The sequence below is a fragment of the Columba livia genome, chromosome 5 (assembly GCF_036013475.1).
Source record: "Columba livia isolate bColLiv1 breed racing homer chromosome 5, bColLiv1.pat.W.v2, whole genome shotgun sequence".
Lineage (NCBI taxonomy): Eukaryota > Metazoa > Chordata > Aves > Columbiformes > Columbidae > Columba > Columba livia.
Genome location: NC_088606.1, coordinates 46,358,603 through 46,376,899, shown reverse-complemented (window position 1 = coordinate 46,376,899; position 18,297 = coordinate 46,358,603). Strand labels below are relative to the sequence as shown.

Here is an 18,297-nt window from a genome sequence, read left to right as displayed (position 1 = left end):
CCTGGCTTTATTACTGGAAGTCATTGTACACCCTTTAGAAAAGAGAAGGTATAGCATGATTATGTATTCTAGTAAATGTACAGTTAATTTACTGGATTTCAATCAGAGGTGAATGCAGCTCTTTGCAGCACAATTCAGTTACAGCACAATTCAGCTCCTTTTTGTCACAAACATTCTCTGATGGGTGAACTACATTCTTTCTTCTACATTGCAACTAGTTTGGTTCATTGGCAAATGAATGCAACTTAATCACTTCTAGAATATATGGCCCAGAGAATAAAAGAGGGTTAATAACCTTAGAAGATTGTATGCATTATAAGTGCTGACTATTTATTCAGAAGTGAGATTTCGAGTCTCTTAGGTACGGCCTCACGATTCTTGTTTTTATCCTTAAATAATTATAATCCAAAATGTATTTAAAACAAGCTCAATCTATTTCTGTATCTACCCTTTTGACAGACATTGCACTGAGGAATGCAACATAATTGTGTTATTTCAGGCAATAAAATGGTCATCGCCCACAGAAGAATAATTAAACAATCTAAAATGTGGTCATGGTTGCCTGAGCAGCCAGATTCTGATTTCAAAAGACCTAACAGCATAAACCTGAGTAAGTACAGCTTTTTAAGGCAAAATCATCTTGCAAAACAAATATTACTTGGAGATGAGAGTGAGAGGGGAAGGTATACAGCACTGAGGTTTTTTTGCGAGCATCTTGTCTGCTCTCGAAATATAACAGTAGAAAAAAAATCCTAAAGGAAATTCTAGGAATTTTAGGAAACTTCAGAGTTTTGCTTCTCCCTCCTCACCCCCACCCCCCTTTTCTATCTCCATTACACATACACAAGGTTTTTTGGTTGTTGTTCTAAATATAAGACCTCAAGCTGTAGACTTTTTTGTTAATTTATTATGTACTGTGAGTATGGTACGAGAAGCAGTTAAAAAATCTTACAGACAAGAAAGCAGTTGGAGAAGGCTGGATAATAGTTATATGAAGAAGAGCATGTTCTTCATAGCATAAAACTTATTTACGTAGACTTCATGGCCAGGCCTGAGGCACCAAGTCCAAATGAAATTGATTTACGTCACATATACCAGCCAGCAAGTTAGAATCTGTGTCTTCATCTACTAAGTATTTAAGGTTCTTTGGCTCAGACTTGACCTAGTCTTCTTAAAAGTATTTAAGCCAGAGCCAGCTGTAGCAGTAACAGGTGACAAAATTTGAATCTGGACTCTTTTAAATGAAATATCACTATAATATCAGGTAGCACAATTCTATTGAATTTTTCAGAACACAGGACCCATAAAAGAAAGGAGGAAGGTGAAGAACTCTTCCTTCTCCTTAACTAATTTCCTTTGGACCACCAAATCTGTTCTTCTGCAGGCCTTCACTCTTTAGAGAACCATATTTTCTAGCTTCCTAAGATGTGCCCTCCATTCCAGGACCTTCCTCTCCTTCCTCCCTTAGCTAGAGGATCTGCCCCCTCAATATTCCTCACCTGGCATGGTTTCTCTCTCAGGACATGCAGAGCTTCATTTGACCTCATGAACATCACCTACGGCTCTAAGCACGAAGGAAAATCAAAACACCGTTTATCTGTCTGTTCATCTCTCTGTTTGTCTTCACATCCACTTAGTCATCATTGCCAATACTAGGAGCCTTGGTCAGGGGACCCCAATTCTGATGAGAGAAGTGGGACAGAAGGCAAAACCAATGTGATCCTGTATCTCAGGACTGGACGACAACCACAGAAACAAAAGGACAGGATCCCAGACAGGCACTGAACAGCTTTGGTATTGTTAGATACATCAAAACTGTGATTCTGTTAAAGTACAAATAAACTGTCCAGCATCAAGCAATAAATCAGCATAATCAGGATGGTTACAACAGACTGTTGCTTAATGAGATCCACCTATCCTAGTATGCCCACTGCCTGCAGCACAGTGACAACACTTTTCTTTGCACCGTACTAACCACACGACCTGCTCTCAAACTCTTTTATAATCTAGTCTGTGTAGCTGGCTCCAAGCTAAGGCTCTCCCCTTACATTTTACAGTTGTAATGAAGGCCCCTTTTCTAACAGTTCAGTAACCATAGATCTCTGACAACTGCCTAGTCTCCCTCATGGAGTGGGATGTTTTTTAATTTAAAAGCTTTGTTCATTAAAAAAATAATTATATCAGAATACTCTAAGTCACCAACTTCTCCCAGATCCCCCAAATATACAATCATAATGAAAATAAAGTTCCCTCATACACTTTATAAAACCACAGGGAATTTTTCACTCCTTAAAAAGAAACAGTGTTAATGTGAGTCCTGTTCTTCCCCACAGAACTTCATCATTATCATTTCTGTCTTAACTCACACAGATGACAACAAAACAATACTTGTTTTTATGGTTTTTGTCTGTTTGTATCTGTTTGTGGGTTTTTTGTTGTTTTTCTAGAGTATTATTGGGGGGGAGGAGGGAAAGTATTTTTTAACCATATAATCCATTTCTCCTGATTTAAGAGTCAGAATACTGATGCAAATACTTTGATAGTGACTTTTAATCTGTTCCAAAAGTATTTCTCTATGATGAGATTGTGCTGAAACATGCTTTGAGTTGGGAAAATTATTTTGAGAGGCAGAAAAACTAATGGCACCTCAGAGAACATCACTATCCCTCAGTTTGTTTGTTTGTTTTCCCCAGGAAATGAACAACTGTGCCAATATTAGAAGACAAAAAGTCAAATTGTCCAGTGGTATCCACATTAGATTTTTATAATTTTTTTAGGCAGAAATAATAACATATTCTATTCTTTTCATACATAAGTTTGCCTCATTATGCTTCCTTGACATTAGAACTATTTGCTAATAGTAGCCATGTGACAAGGTTAAATGCCAAGCAACGGAATACATTTGAAGACTTCAGCTATGCTGGTTATGTGAGATTTACTCAGTGTCTATACGTCCTAATAATTATTTTCTATGAAATTAAACATTTTTAAAATTTTTAAATACTTAGGCTCTTCATAATCACACATACTCTTCAGTGTTTATACTGCTTATTTATTCTTAGCCATTCCATTTTGTAAAAAAATATTTGTTTCTTGTTAGCTCTGCTCTTCAGCTCTTACAAAGTGGAAGAATGCAGCAATGTTTGGATTGCTAAATTTGGTGAAAGAGTGCATCTTTGCATTTGAATGCTAGAGTTAGGAAATATTTGCATTGCTTCTGTATTCTGTATTAATTGACAAAACAGCACTAAATTTTAAGAATACTGGTTCTACAGCATACTGCTGTTATTTATTATAGAAATATATTCAACCTCACTTAAAGGAGTTAGAGACTAGGTTTTCAAAGAATTATATTCATCCTGGAAAAGTAAAATAGAATAGTAAATAAACAGTAAAACTACATTTTTGATCACATGATTCATAAATTATGACATCTTGGAGATCAGTGCCAAGAATAAAGACACAGGCTTCGATATTAAACCTTTTAACTATTTCTTAGAAAAAAACATTGATATTAATGCAATAATCATCATACATTGTTGGACACATATCATATATACTGAGGCCCAGAATGAAGTAAGTACAGCAATCACACAGTAAAGGAGAAAAGAAGAATGATTATGTTCTACCTATGACACAATGTAATCATCCCAGACTGCTCCATTATAAAACAGATTTCATGCTTCACTCACTAATGGGAACCAAAGGCAGCCTGAACTTTGAAATGAATGTAAGACCACTCTCCGCACAGTTTTCTAAACAAATGAAAGCAAACAGAATTGCAACTAGAATTATTTATAAACCAGTCTCCTTCTCCTTGTTCACTGTGCCCTTCAACCAACTCGCTGCTGGCTTCAAACTTTGCAGCATGTCTGAGTTAATAGGCAAATTTATTTTGCCATCACAGAAGAGTGAAGCTCAGTGCAACCTACATCCCTGCAGGGTCTCATTGGGCTCTCTCAATCTACGGGCTGCAAGAGCCTTCCCTCCTTGAACACGCCTAGCTGCTTCCTGGAGATAAACCCTTGCCGTGCTGGTGGAAACTCACCCTGCCCCAGGCACTCACTACACTCCCGCATTAGGAAGAAACAACTCAAGAGACCTTTTTTTGTAACTTCCCTCCTCTAACAGATGATGAGGAGTGGGATCATGAACAAGTGTTTGTAAACTGCCTGAAAGACCTGCATGCAAAGATTTGGTGAAGCAGTAAACAACAGCAATTTCTCCCCTACCAGCAACAATATCCACCCTGCTTACAGTTAAGTCCTAGTTCTTTAATGTGTTGTTTCCTTTCCATATAGGCTTTCTGTCCTTTAGTTGAATCAATCTTCCTGAATTGCCTGTTGGAGAATTTTGCCTTTCGCCCATTTATACATAAGGAAATGTAGTTTCCGGCTACACACCAGATCCTCCAGACTCACTGCATTGTATGCATAGGGTCAACTCCTACCTCCGGAACAGCTAGGCCCCATCCACACCAGAACTTTTCCCTTTTATGAAAGCTTTTCATGTCTAACTTTCCCCCACTGCCAGTGAGCAGCTAGCTACCCAACAAAAAATGCACTGCCTCTCAACTGCTCTCCAAAGCAGACCTGCTAAAAAGCATCAGAGACACAAGTCAGTCTATGGATATATCTATATGTGTGTGTGTATACAATAGAGGAAAGAATGGAATTTATACTTGTTTTTAATATTTTGTGTCTTGACATCTATTTCTTCTAATATCTTTTTTCATGGGCTCTGAACACAAACATTATCTGAATTCCTGTATGTCCTGGAAGAAAAATCACCCACTTCTTTCTTCTTGCCATTACTTCCACCATTCCTTGTAAACAAACAAACAAACAAAAAAATCAAATAAAAATAATTAATCTTATCAGTTGAGATTGCAGAGATATATGATGATTGGAAATTTCTGTAAGGGATGGATATACAGGAGTTTGTATCTGACCAGCAGAAATATAGTGGCAACTCATTTACTTTTCCGTAACTTACAATCCAAAGACAGGCTCTTCGCTATCAAACACTTTGTAGCTGCACTAAAACAGAGCATTTGATGCGACTTTGAATGAAGATACAGAAAGCCAACCTCAAGGGCAAACTCTGGAGGAAGAGCTATTATACTAACCCATGATAAATATCCTGTGTTCTATTGCAATGTGTCTGATGGAGTTTGTACCTTAGAGCAAATGTTCTTGCACAGAACTAGCTTTTTTCACAGAAGACTGGGTGCAAGTGAGCAGATACGGAAACTAAACATACACATCTCGTGTGCCCTTAAAGTCAAACTGGCAACACTGTTGCAGTAAAGCAATGTGAAGAACTCAATTCTCAGCCCAACAATTCTCTTAAAACTTAAATAACGTTTTAAAAGAACATAATAATTTCCCATACTGAACCATTACAGCAGCATATGTCAGATCACAACTTTGATATTAAACTAAAGCAACAGATGACTACCAATGGATCAGATGACATGAATTTGCACAGCTGTAAAATTTTGGCATCGTTCCTAGTAATGTGCTTCCATAACAGTGCTATCAGTACTTAGCAGTCATTTAAACAAAGTTCCATAATCAACTGTGGTTAGCAGAAAGAAAATCCTTTTAAGAACAGGCTGATCCAATCCTTCAGTGATGTTGACTGAATGCCAGTCTTGTGGCACCCCCATCAGCCATGCACGAAATACAGTTGCAGAAATCTGACACACCAATATGTTTCAGAAATTTTAAATAAGAAAACTGTTTACTAGAAAAATCAGCTTCCTTTTTGCTAAGGTTATCAAACAAACTTTAGATGATACAGAGTATTCTTCTCCTGTTCAGATATAATGTCTCCCCATGTTAAGATATACACAAGAGATCATTTACCTCACACCAGTCTGGCTGTTCTGCCGATTGCCACAGAAGCCTGAAAAGTCTGAGTTCACAGTGTTTTGCTGTTAAGCCTTGAAACAAGTGCTGGACAGTCATACTCTTCCACACTTGCATTTAATAGCAAAACATTATGTTTGTGTGGAGGAAAAATTCCAAATGATTTTACAGACTGACTCTCAATTAGACACAAAGAGTGATATAATCAAATAATGCTATGAGTGTAATGAATGGAACCAGATACTGCCATGAAGTTAGGGAGGATACATAGCGGGAGAATGCAGACTTAGGTCCAACAACTGTGTATCGTGGAGAAAATATGTAATTAAAAAAGACTCAGCTTTTGAGAAAATACGTTGAGTGAAAACTGAAGGCACAGTAAAAAGCTGAAATTGTAAATAGAGATAAGGAAAAAAGCTTCCAATCTGAAACATAATAAAAGCCATAGAAAATTACTCTGTGTTTCAAAAGGTATCTTTATTTATTTATTTATTTATTTTAATTCTAATACCAGTTATATTAGCCAGCCAAAAATGTTAACCCCGCTTGAGGGGAGAAAGCAGGAGACAATGTGCAAATAATCTTCTTCTTAGTTCCTAATTTAGAAAATAGTGTATTACTGAAAATAATCCCGGTAGATAGAAATGGAAAGTTCTACTAGATTAGAAATTTCACTACTACCATCCTTGTCCATTTGATGCATTTTAGTGCTTCTTTCACATTAATTTTAAGGGACAAATTTTAAAATCAGCAGAGATTAATGTTAAAATTATATTTACATGCAGAAATTGCCAAGTGGCTGCTTCCAGAATGCATTTTTTTTTTTTTTGCTTTTCTCTTTGGAAGCTATTTTCTACTTGTAAAGTATGAATAGTTTTGTTTCAGAATTCCAACTTAAATCTCTTGCTACAGTAATCTCTTAGTGTCTTAGTACAATATCTAAACATCTTAAACAGTTCTCTGAGACGGGTTTGACACACACAAGTCTAGAGACTGTTTCTTTTATGACATTTAAAACAATCCCTCAGACAGTTTCTGATGTGATTTATTTACAATGCATTCATCAGTGTGTCCAACTATTTTACAGCTATGCTATGATGGTTTAACCTAGCAATACAACCACAACAGCCACTCACTTGCCCCTTTCCCCAGTCTCCCCCCAATAGGGGAGAGATTAAAAAGTGAAGGGACAAACTTGGATTGAGATAAACACAGTTTAATAAAATAACAAAACACTAATACACTACTAGTAAATATATATAAAAAATAGAAATAAAAGATACTCAAGGCAATTACTCATGAAACTCTGTCCACAATAAGCAACCAGTCCCAGCAAGCCACACCTGGTCCCAAAGACGACCCCAGAGAGAGAAAAGAGGAAAAAGGCAGAAAGGCTCAGAAGCCTCTGCAAAATGGCAAAAAATCTGAAATAAACATCCTGCACCAAAAACTCCCCCGGCTCAAACAAAAAAGAGCGAAGAGATAGCAGAAGAGCCAATCAGAATGTCCAAACTCCCAACTCTCCTTAAATAACTACCATGATGTTAGTGGGATGGAATACTCTTATTGATCAATCTGGATATCAAGCTCTACCACATCTGTGTCCCCATTTCTGGATGCCTCACACCTGTGGGCAGAGCGCTCAGAGTGTCGTTGGCTCTCAGACCACAGCAATTAAAAACATTAGCTCTGTGCTGGGGTGTTATCTGCTTGTTTTCAAACTAAGTCCAAATAATGAGCATGCTAGCTATGAAAAAGAAAGGTTTCTAACGGCACTGCATGAAGAAAATTAACCCATTTTCAGTCAAACCAGTACATATACCAGGAAACAAAATGCATTAAACGAGAAAAAAATAAGGGAAAGAAAGGAAAGAATAGCTTCTCACTCCTTTTCAACTTCCTCCTTTGTAATTTTTATTCCCTCCTCCTGTAATGCTCAGTTATCTTCTCAGGACTCTTCTCCCTACATTACCATTTTATTTTATTTTTATTTTATTTTATTTTATTTTATTTTATTTTATTTTATTTTATTTTATTTTAATATTTTATTTTATTATTCCTTGCCTGGTTCAGCCCTTTTTTATTTCATTGTTGTGTTAGCTTCCCTTTCAGTACAGAATTGATTGGTTCCCCACAGGTGTGTTGGGGATTGGACTAGATGATCTTTTGAGGTCCCTTCCAATCCCAAACATACTGTGATACTGTGATACTGTGTCAGAAATCAGCAATGAATTGAAAAGATAAACACCCAGAGCCAATGTTTCTCCAGGCAGAAAGAAAATATGACAATATTTCCAACAAAAATGACTCATATCCATCCTGATGGAAACACTACTGACATAGTCAGTAGAATTTATTTTTAAAAAATATAGTAGAACAAAAGAATCTCTGTCATGGAAGTCTTAGCAAAAGCCATGGAACTTGTCAGTGCCTCTGCTTTATTTACTCTGATAAGGCCTTGACTTTGCCAAGTCAAACAGATAAACCGTTTTTAACCAAAAGAAAAAAATAGGAGGAAACACAGTTTGTTTAGGCATTTACTTTCTAAGAGTCTGGTGGCATTGTCTGTTTTTTATAAGTGTAGTTTTATACAATTTGGAATCCTCTTATAGCCTGAATGTCCAAAGACACTGAATTTTTTTTCTCCAACTCTAATATTTGACCAAATAATTAATCATAAAGAAAAAAAAATGTTGCAACAAGAGAAGAAAAACAAAACAAAACAAAAAGACAAAAAGACTATTTCAACCGGAAATATAGTCAACTAACACATTGTAGGGGATCAACAACCCTAATCTTATATAAAATATTAAAAAAACAAAACAAAACACATACAAATTATTTACAAAGCTGCCTTGCAGTACCAAATAGGAACTGGTTTTTTAGGAGTTAATGGACTTAAAACACCTAGTACCCAGATCTGCAGAGGTTCTACTTACTAACATAACATGGACCTGTCTTCTGTCCCATTGCTTATTGGAATTATGTCCCGAGGCAGGCTGGAGATATGGATGCCTCCAGAATACAGTTTCAGAAAATGACAGTTAAACAGCTAGACAGAAATGGCAAGTGAAAGAGGACAGGGAAAAGGAAGACCAGCCTGATATCATGCAGGTACTGTCAAAACCAGAACATAGTCTTCCACCTCCTTGCTTAGACTACTAACAGTACAGAATTTAATTGTTCATAGAGGTTGTTGTCCACTAAGTTTATTTCTGTTTTACTAGATTGTCACTCAGCTCACTTAATCCATTTTTCTCCTTTTTTTACACATTTCTTCTTTTATTTCATTAATCTCAGCTGTAGAACCAGTTTTTAAATAATACACATTGACAGACACGTGTCTGCATGCATAGCATTCCAAGATGTAGTTTCTCTTTTTTTTTTTCTTTTTTTTTTTCTTTTTTCTGTAACTTGATGCATTTAACTGAGCTACTGTGAAAGGAACATAAGTGCTTTTTGAGTCAACATTATTAGATTATTTTTACTAAAACAGAATACAATTGTAGCTTACATTTTGAACTTGATGAAAATATAATCCATGCAGAACCATCTTCTCCAAACTAGGATATTAATAATATATTGTTATTGTAGTAGATGATAAAAGAAATTAAGGAATCTTTCACTGCAGAAGCCATTTCAATTAGACTGAAAAAAAAAAAAAAACCACAGAGATAATTAACATGAACCTCCAATGAATGGAGTTTGGATGGCTTAGAAGAGAATTCCCTCGCATGCTTTGTCTGGGAAACTGTTCCAGAGCGGAAAAAACAGATTACATCATATATGTACTGCTAAAATTAAGAAGAAAATAGAAAACTATGGATAGAGCAGCCAGAATCTTTTCACAAGCCAAATGACATATTGAAAAGTACTAACAACACAATCTGCAAACTTAAAAATTTGAGTTAAAGATGTAAAGATTATCTGGCATATATGACTGCCACTTCTTGCTTTAATCATTACATCTTGTTCTTATTTTCAAGTTCAATAGTGTTCTAATTCCTTCTATATTTTTAATAAGGTTTCCTGCATGCCCGAAGCTGAGCTATTACACCCTGATTGTTTCTGCATCTATGTTCTTAAATCAGGAGCAGCCACTGAAGTAATTCCTAACCCAAAGCTCTTCTGCCCTGTCATGCTCTTCCAGCTGAAAACTACACACAAACACAGTGTTTTCATGGGGAGCCACTACAGAGTGAGGCTGCAGGGCCAACAGAAATTGCAGATTTACTGAGTAGATTTTGCAGAGTCTCCTCAAGCCCATTGTTCCCAGCTCATGAATTCTTGCTGTTTCACTAGTGATGGCTGTGGGTAATAGCCTATTACAATACTAATATACAGAATTATAGAATCATTTTTATTGGAAAAGGCCTTTAAGATCATTGACTCCAACCATTAGACCATGTTCTTTATAACACCACCTCCATAACAAAATGTCCACCACTACCCTCAGACTAACTGTAGATTGAATTTCAAATGTAAGTTTGAAACGAGATTTTTTTGCATTAAATAGTTCTACTAAGAAAAACAGAAATGCAGACATTGAACTCTAACTCTTCTTATTTTATCTTGAAGATAAGGATAAATTATTTCTTCATTTACTTCTTTTGGTATGAAACTGCAAGGTAGCTCCTAACGTTTCCTTGACCTTCAGTGCCTGGACTTAGAAAAAACCTGAAAATTAAAAATATGTTATATTTAACTGATGTAAAAATTGGAATATAAACTTCAGGGAAGGGCCAATGGATTGAAAAGATTTTACATTCTCATCATTGAAAAGATTGCAGTAATGGTCATATCTGACATATAAAAGCTTATAATGGTTGTTATGAAATATTTTCACAAAATTATGAAGCTAGTACAACAAAGTACAATACTAATTTAGTTACCTTTCCTCTAACGCTGTGATTAATGTATAATGCCATCAGTGGGGACAGAGAATCTTGAAACCATTACATATAACTTTTAATGCATTAGAATATTTTTGCAAAAAATACAACTACTATAATAATTTTCAGACATTTAGCCCCTTTCAAAGTAAAAGAAAATGTCCATCTTGTGTGGTGAATTGAATGGAACTCACTTTGTTTTCACACGTTATTTTTTTCTGCATATGGGCAAGATTTGTATGATTTTATGACAATTCTAGAAAGAAAATTATTTGCACTTTGTATTTGAACAGAATAACTGGCAAACATCTTCAAACTCCATCAAATGACCTGAAAAATAATTCATCCTTTCTCATGAGCCCACTATAATGTGATAGATGATAATAAAAATAATTTTTTTGGGCACTTTCTTTTCTTTTTTTTTTTTTTTTTACATCGCACAACATCTACAATGTGATCATCTGCAAGAGAAATTTCATTAGAACTGTCTGTCAGTTATGCTCTGTCATATAGGAGATCCAGGCTTCATTCTTAACATTGTAGTCTCTGGACCAGTAATAGGCTGCCTTAGTATGTGATTTGAGCACCAAAACAAGAGATCACAGAAGTCCTCTCATTTTATTGCAGAACTCAGTTTGTAATTTAAACTGTGATGTCTCTAACTCTGGTATTTAATTAACCTGCAAAAGTACTGGGTGTTTTATAGGAGGAGGAAGGAGTCATAAACAATTTCTGTGGTTCCAAGAAGGATAGGGTAGATGTTGGGTAAATCGTAACTAATATAGTTTCCACATAATGCATACATATGCACGCAACCAAACACGACAAAACAGTTTTTCTTTATCCTTATTATGAGCAAGTAGGTATATCTATTTTTTTGATTAGCCAACAAAACCAGATTAACACTCAGTAAGAATGTATATGTTGTTTAAAACGGGAACTGATATATTTTGAATTACTCCAAAGAGGAGTAAAGATTGTCACTTACCCAATGTCCCACTTGGCAATAGCTCTATCTTTCTTTTGCATTAAAGGCCGCCTACACGCAACATTTAGCAGTAAGTAAAAACTGCCTGTTTATAAAAGCATGGTGGTCATAAGTGCTTTCACAAATACTGGTTAGAGAGTAGCTATAATCTTTAACATAAACCTGTTGATTACAGATGGCCCAGATTCAGGTTTCCAGGAAAAACATTTTTCAGTTTTCAGATAAGCATTAGTCATGGACACAATGTTACTAGCCAGATGTGAAAAGTACAAGTAGGAATGTGTAATTGTGGTGTTTCTGTACAAATCCTATCACAGTGCATAAAATAAATCAACAATAAAATGCTTTCATACACTTTGAAGAAATAGGCAAAGCTAGGAATCACAACTTCAACATTTTACATTCAGGTCCATCTTTGTTCTCTATTAAAATTCCCTTAGCGTAGATATTATTTTTCATGTAGTACATCAAAGGATAATGTCTTGCCAAAGGTTTCTTTGAGATTATGACAGACCTTTGGGTTTATTCTATATTATCCTTATCAGACTCTTTGCAGAGTGTGACTCATCATCACCTATCTCCACTGCGTCCTCTTTTAGATCAGGGCTTCTTACTACAATATTAACTTTGAACCTTGAGAACTGTGCATCCTATATGTGACAGGTGCAGTCGACCCCTTAACCACACTAGCAGTAGTTTAGCAGAGGCTTCAAAAGAAAGGTCTGAGCTGTAACCAGGCCAAGAACTCCTTGTTCCCTGCAAACCCACAAAGGAGCAGAGTGACACAGTGAGCATCAATGCATATGGATCGATCACGCAATTATCACACAAATCATGGGTGGAGTTTCCAAGACTCACTTATCAAGGAACAAAGAAAATTGTAGGTACAAGGAGCCTCATGCCTACCTTTCCATAGCATGTGATTTGACTGTGAGCCAACCATTTTATTCCATAAATATGACAGCCTAAGTGAGCTGCCTTTGAGCTCTCCCTGCTAGGCAGTGTTGGCTGATCTCCCCTTGAGCTGGGGTACCTCTAAAAGTTCCTCCTCAAGGCAGAGAGATCTTTTACCAATGGCAGATCTTTGATAAGCAACCAGTATCATGCATAACCGTGTAGTATGGTAACTTTAGTATGTGATTTAATAACCTTTGAATCTTTAGACATAAAAAGCTGTCTGAGTCTGAGACTAAGAGTGGACTTAGCTGCATCTAGGCTCTATAAGAGTTTATAAAGCAAGGGGGTCCACTCTGAACCTCATGGCTCAACAGGAGGGTCTTCCTTCCCCTTCTGCATCTCTGGTTTCTGTGTTAATCATTCTGTAATAACTTGATTCTAACTCAGTTTTCCTTTGTGTATTCCATGCAGTAATTAATCAGGTGAACCTTGCCATCAAGCTTATTGAGCCTTGGTAAACCACCGTTAAACTTTGTTAATTTCCACACAATTTATTGAACTCTGTCAAATTATTACTTTACCCCAATGAAACACGTCTGCTTCTCTCTCTGGAGGTGCATTCTATTCATTTGTGATACAAGGAGAGATATCTACCCCCTCAACCTAGCAGAAATTCCTTCTCAGATTTACAGAATAGAAGCATACTGTTCAGTAAGTTCTTCATCCTGTGTGCTATGACATACTAGAAACCTCCAAAGAGATATTGATAAGAACTAAGAACATTATTTACCTGGCACAGGACCCTGAAAACTCACAGTAAGGGCGGTTAAGGATTAAAATAGATGAAAAGACATTCTGAGATTATACATATATATATATATATATATATATATATATATGATTCTTTTTTTCCAAACGTAAATTGTCTTAAAATGTTTATCTTCAGTTGCCAATGTACAAAGTAGTTTAACTTGGCAGAAGTTCTGCTTGGAAAAACACAGTGTTCTGAACCTGATTTTCTTAAGCAAAGCCTTCCTTTTAGCTTCCAGCCTACAAGGTATCCACCATTCTTATACCAATATGTTAAATCAAGAGAACATACATAAACAGAAAGGAAAAGGGTGTACATTTCCTGTTGATAAATGAGTTTGAGTTTAAATAAATATAACTGGTTACTCTACAGGGACTCTAATTGTCATACAAATTACAGTAACCTCTGATTTATCTGATTTTGATCTTTATATTTTTTTAAACCAAAATCCTCAGACTTGTTCCTGCAAGTTACTCTGTTAAGAGCAGTTTCATTTCATTTTGCACATAGTGATACAGCTCTGATTATATATATTATAGATAACTAAATATATTTCATATTTATGTCTAGGAGCACCAGAACAACCAAACTGGAAACTACTAGCTTTGAAATAAAGATGCATTTTCTTAACAACAGTTATAAAAAACAAAACAAGCAAACAAACAAAAAAGAACATGACAAACTTTTCAGCTTTGTCTAATAAATTCAGTGATAACTGAAACTCCTTGCAAAACTTTTTCTTCATTGTGAAATACATCTTGCAATATAATAGACATATTTAAAAACAGCAGTAGAAGGAATGATGTTTAATTTGCATTAAAATTAAAAACACCCTTTTTTACTAGTATGCTGCTTACATAAAATATAATGAAAACTATTCTATTATTCAGTAATGATCCATAATTGCTTAATTATTCTCTTTAAAGTGACTGTGGTTTGGACCATCACCACAGAATATCCTAAGAATTTTAACAAACTTCTGATGTTTAAAGCCACACTAAAAATGAGCTACATCCAAGTACAGAAAAAAAAACAATATTTTATTTATAATCTTTGTTTAATATTTGAACTACAAATTCTGGTTCTAGAATTGTTTAAAAGATATGGGATTTATAGGTTTTCACAAGTAAATTAATTTTTTCTTCTGTTTGGGTTTTGCCTTTTTTTAAAAAAAATTCCTTCAATTTTTTCACAGAACAGTGCTTTCAATAAATACAGAGCAAATAATTCCATGGGAAAAAAGTTGTGTTGTTTTTTTTTTCTCTCACTTGTAAAAATGCTGTTAATATTCCATTCCCTGTTGAATAATTTCAAAAAGGACATGAGAAAACAAAAGGAAAAAAAAAAAAAAGAGAAAAAGTGACAAAATAGACCAAATGTCACCACTAGAATTCACCATAAAAATTCCCAATGTGTAACAGAACTCTTACAAAATTTCCTAGACCAGTTTCTTTAGAGAATCAAGATCTCCTGTGTAAAATATGGCAAATGGGAATCAGAGTGGTTTGGGGAAGAAAAATGGAACAAGGAGGGTAAATATGTGCAGCAAAACCAGGTTGAGGAACACACATAATTTTGTCTGCTTTAGATCACAATAGAATTTTTAATAAATAAATTTCTTTTTCTTTGTAAAGACATGTTTTTGAAACAGTAGATTTAGCCCAGTCATTTGTATCATTTGTTTTATAAACCATCTTTTGTTGTCCCACCCCCACCCCATAATGTCATAAATGTTTTAGATTTGAGTCTCTTGTACATTGTCTTTTGAGTTCATTCGGATCAATAATGGTTCATGCACTGAACTGTGTATTGAATTTATTGTGTTAACTGTTGTTGTGTGGTTGAAAGGAGACTTATAAGAGTTGTAGTGATTTAGGTGCTCATGCTCTATTGCTGGCATGGGCAAGTGACTCTCTAAAGGTGTGTCACCTGTAAGCTCATCATCCACATTAATGATCTCTACAGTCCGTGTTGGAGCATGATGGTTCTGCCGGTGATGCTGCTTCCTCATTTTGTAGAAAATTACCAGCATTACAGCAGCCATGAGAGTGATAGCCACAAAACAACCAATTATGATTTTGGTAGTCTTCATAACCTCATCTATTCCTGGGATCCCATTATTTGCATCCGTCACAGGAATGGTGAACGTTTTTTCTGTTGATCTTGTGCTCTGTGGAGTGAGTGAGGTTGTCATGTTAGTGGTCTCCCAGTTGGTAACTGGTGTGGGCCCAACCTGCTCTGTGGTCTGTGCCTCATCCTGAGAAGGTTCCACAGTCTCTACTGTGACAGTTGAAAAGTACGTGTAACCAGGGTTATCCAGAGCAGTCACATTCAGTGTGGCAGAAGCTGTGGTATTCCCAACAGAGTTACTCACCATGCATGTATACAGACCTGTGTCTTGCACAGTTACCTTTGTAAAATTCAATGTGCCATCACTGAGCACAGCAATCCGAACTCTGTATGCCCCATGTGTCATAACAGATCCATTTGGAGTAATCCAAGACACAGAGGTCAAGGAGGTTGATGCTCGGCATTTCATCTCTGCCGCCATGCCTTCTGTGACATTGAGGTCTGCTGGTGGCTCCACTATGACTGGAGCATAACACGTGAAGTAATTCAGGTCCAGCTCACCAATGTACCTTCCCTTTAAACTGGGAGGTGTGTGGCAACGGGCACAGCATGCAGTGTTGGAGGGTGCCTTGTCTTTAATCCACCAGCTGAGCCAAAGGATATCGCAGTTGCAGTTCCAAGGATTGTGATGCAAGTGGATCCTTTCTAGGCGGAGTGGTGTGAACAGGTCATGAGGCAGTAGTGTTAGATTGTTGTGTGCCAAATTGATCTCTACAAGTGACTGAAGGTTATCAAAAGCATTCCTTTCTATCACTTGGATCTGGGACTGGATCATCCACAATTTCTGAAGATGCATTAACCCTTGGAAAGAACCTGGCCGTATGGCAGTCAGGTGATTCCCAGAAAGATCTAACTCATCCAGTTTTACAAGTGGGGTGAGGTTTGGAATCTCTCGAAGATTGCACATGGCAAGGTTCAAATACCTCAAGTTGGACAGACCTTCAAAGGCACCTTCTGAAATGTATGAAAGCCTTTTCAGTTCCCCCAGATCCAACCTCCGGAGAGAAGGGATTCTGTTAAAAGCATAAGAAGGGATGCTCTCAATGGGGTTGTTTCTCAACCACAGTTCCTTCAGTTTTGACAGGTATACAAAAGCCCCATTTGGGATAGTGGTCAGACGATTGTCAAAGAGCTCCAAAGTGTTGAGATTGGCTAGACCATTGAAAGCCCCTATTTCAATTGTTCTGATGTGATTCCTACTGAGCTGCAGGATTTCTAGGTGCCTCAGATGTTTGAAGCTATTAACTTTAATGATTTGGATCTGGTTCTCATGGAGATTGAGTAACCGGGTGTTGGTGGAGATACCGTCTGGCACGTCTCTCAGATTTTTCCGTACGCAAATTACTTTACTGAACTGGTTGCTGCAGGAGCAGACAGAAGGGCAAGTTTGAGCCCTCACTAGACCAGCCACCACAAGAAGCTGAAGAGCCAACAGCACTACAAGCAGTGGGTCAAATAGGGCCCTGTTAAACCTAGGACCTATCATTATCCGCTGTGGATGTAAGGTCATCTTGTTCAACATTCATAGTTCATTTGGTGTTGGTCCTTCTGGAGTTTGAATACCCTGAAAAAAAAAACAAAAAAACAAAAAAACAACAAACAGGAAAGAGAACATTAAATTAATCTCAAATATTTAAGTGAGCTCTCTAAACAAAGACTTCTCAAGTCCCTTCAGACAACTCTACCAATTTCATGAAACTCTGCTGTAGCAAAAATAGCTATAGACATTTTAATCTTTTGTTTCCTGTACAGCTGTGTAAGTCAGCTGTAATTGGCAATGAGAGAAGAAAAAGCCAGGCACTAGCTTTTCCTGCTCATTCCAATGTATGACACATGTAGCTGGATGGCAGATCAACCACAGTGGATATATAAAATAAATGTTCTAACTCATGGGAAGAGTTGAAAGAAGTGATAAGGGTCTAAAAAGGCAAAAATGAGTAATATAGGAATCATCAGAATATTCAATGTATTAACCTTTTTGACCCATTATGAGACAAAAGTTATTGTGAAGAGCAAGTGGAGACTCCTGTTTTGTATGGGTGAAAATCTTTGTCTATACAAACATGATTCCTGCATCAGAGTTTAACTAGAACTCTTTAAGACTGAATGTAGCAGGTCATGTAAATGTCAGGGCCAGATCTTGCCTATTTCAGACTGAAAAAATAAAATACAAAACAAACACGTTGAGCATCATTTCTTCCCTACTATTAAACAGCATCATCCAATTTATGATATTTCTTCCTCAATTCTTTTGTTTGGCATCAGCCATCAACAGAGAAACACTCATTAGTAAATGTATGCTGAACACAGAAATAAGAATAGCCATTTAAATGCTGAAAAAATATCTCTGTAGTTTCAAGGTTGCCAGTTCCACTGGCACCTTTAAAAAAATCCTATAGATTTTATTTAAGGGGAAAAAAAAGACCTTTACACTAGAAATTATCTTTACCATTTTAAGAATTTTAGTACTGATTCTTTTGTGGTAGTTTTGTGAACTGAGGTAGTATTGTGAACTAAGGCCCCAGCCCTCAGTTCATTTTCAATCTGCTGCTCAGTGTAAGGTCCCTCTACCGTAGAGATTAACGAAATTTCCTGTATATCAGCCAAAAGGGAAGTTTTCTAAATTACAGCAAGCTTAAAGCATATTTATAACCTAGAGCACTCAGATGCATAATACATGTATTAAGTAAAACAAAATATTATAAG

At 36.4% G+C, this 18,297-nt stretch overlaps 1 protein-coding gene across 47 annotated transcripts in view; it reads right to left on the bottom strand.

Annotated features, from left to right (window-relative positions):
• Window positions 1-18,297, bottom strand: part of LRRC4C (leucine rich repeat containing 4C) — a 611,011-nt gene that overhangs the window by 10,562 nt on the left and 582,152 nt on the right. For 43 of the 47 annotated variants that reach the window (XM_065064799.1, XM_065064798.1, XM_065064803.1 and 40 more), the window contains one exon: window positions 7,847-17,155. The exons of the other annotated variants lie outside the window; for them this stretch is intronic. In XM_065064799.1, the coding sequence (XP_064920871.1) occupies window positions 15,197-17,113 (1,917 nt within the window). In that variant the 5' untranslated portion in view covers window positions 17,114-17,155 and the 3' untranslated portion in view covers window positions 7,847-15,196. Of the gene's footprint in view, window positions 1-7,846; window positions 17,156-18,297 lie in introns of those variants that run through there. 47 annotated transcript variants of the gene reach the window in all.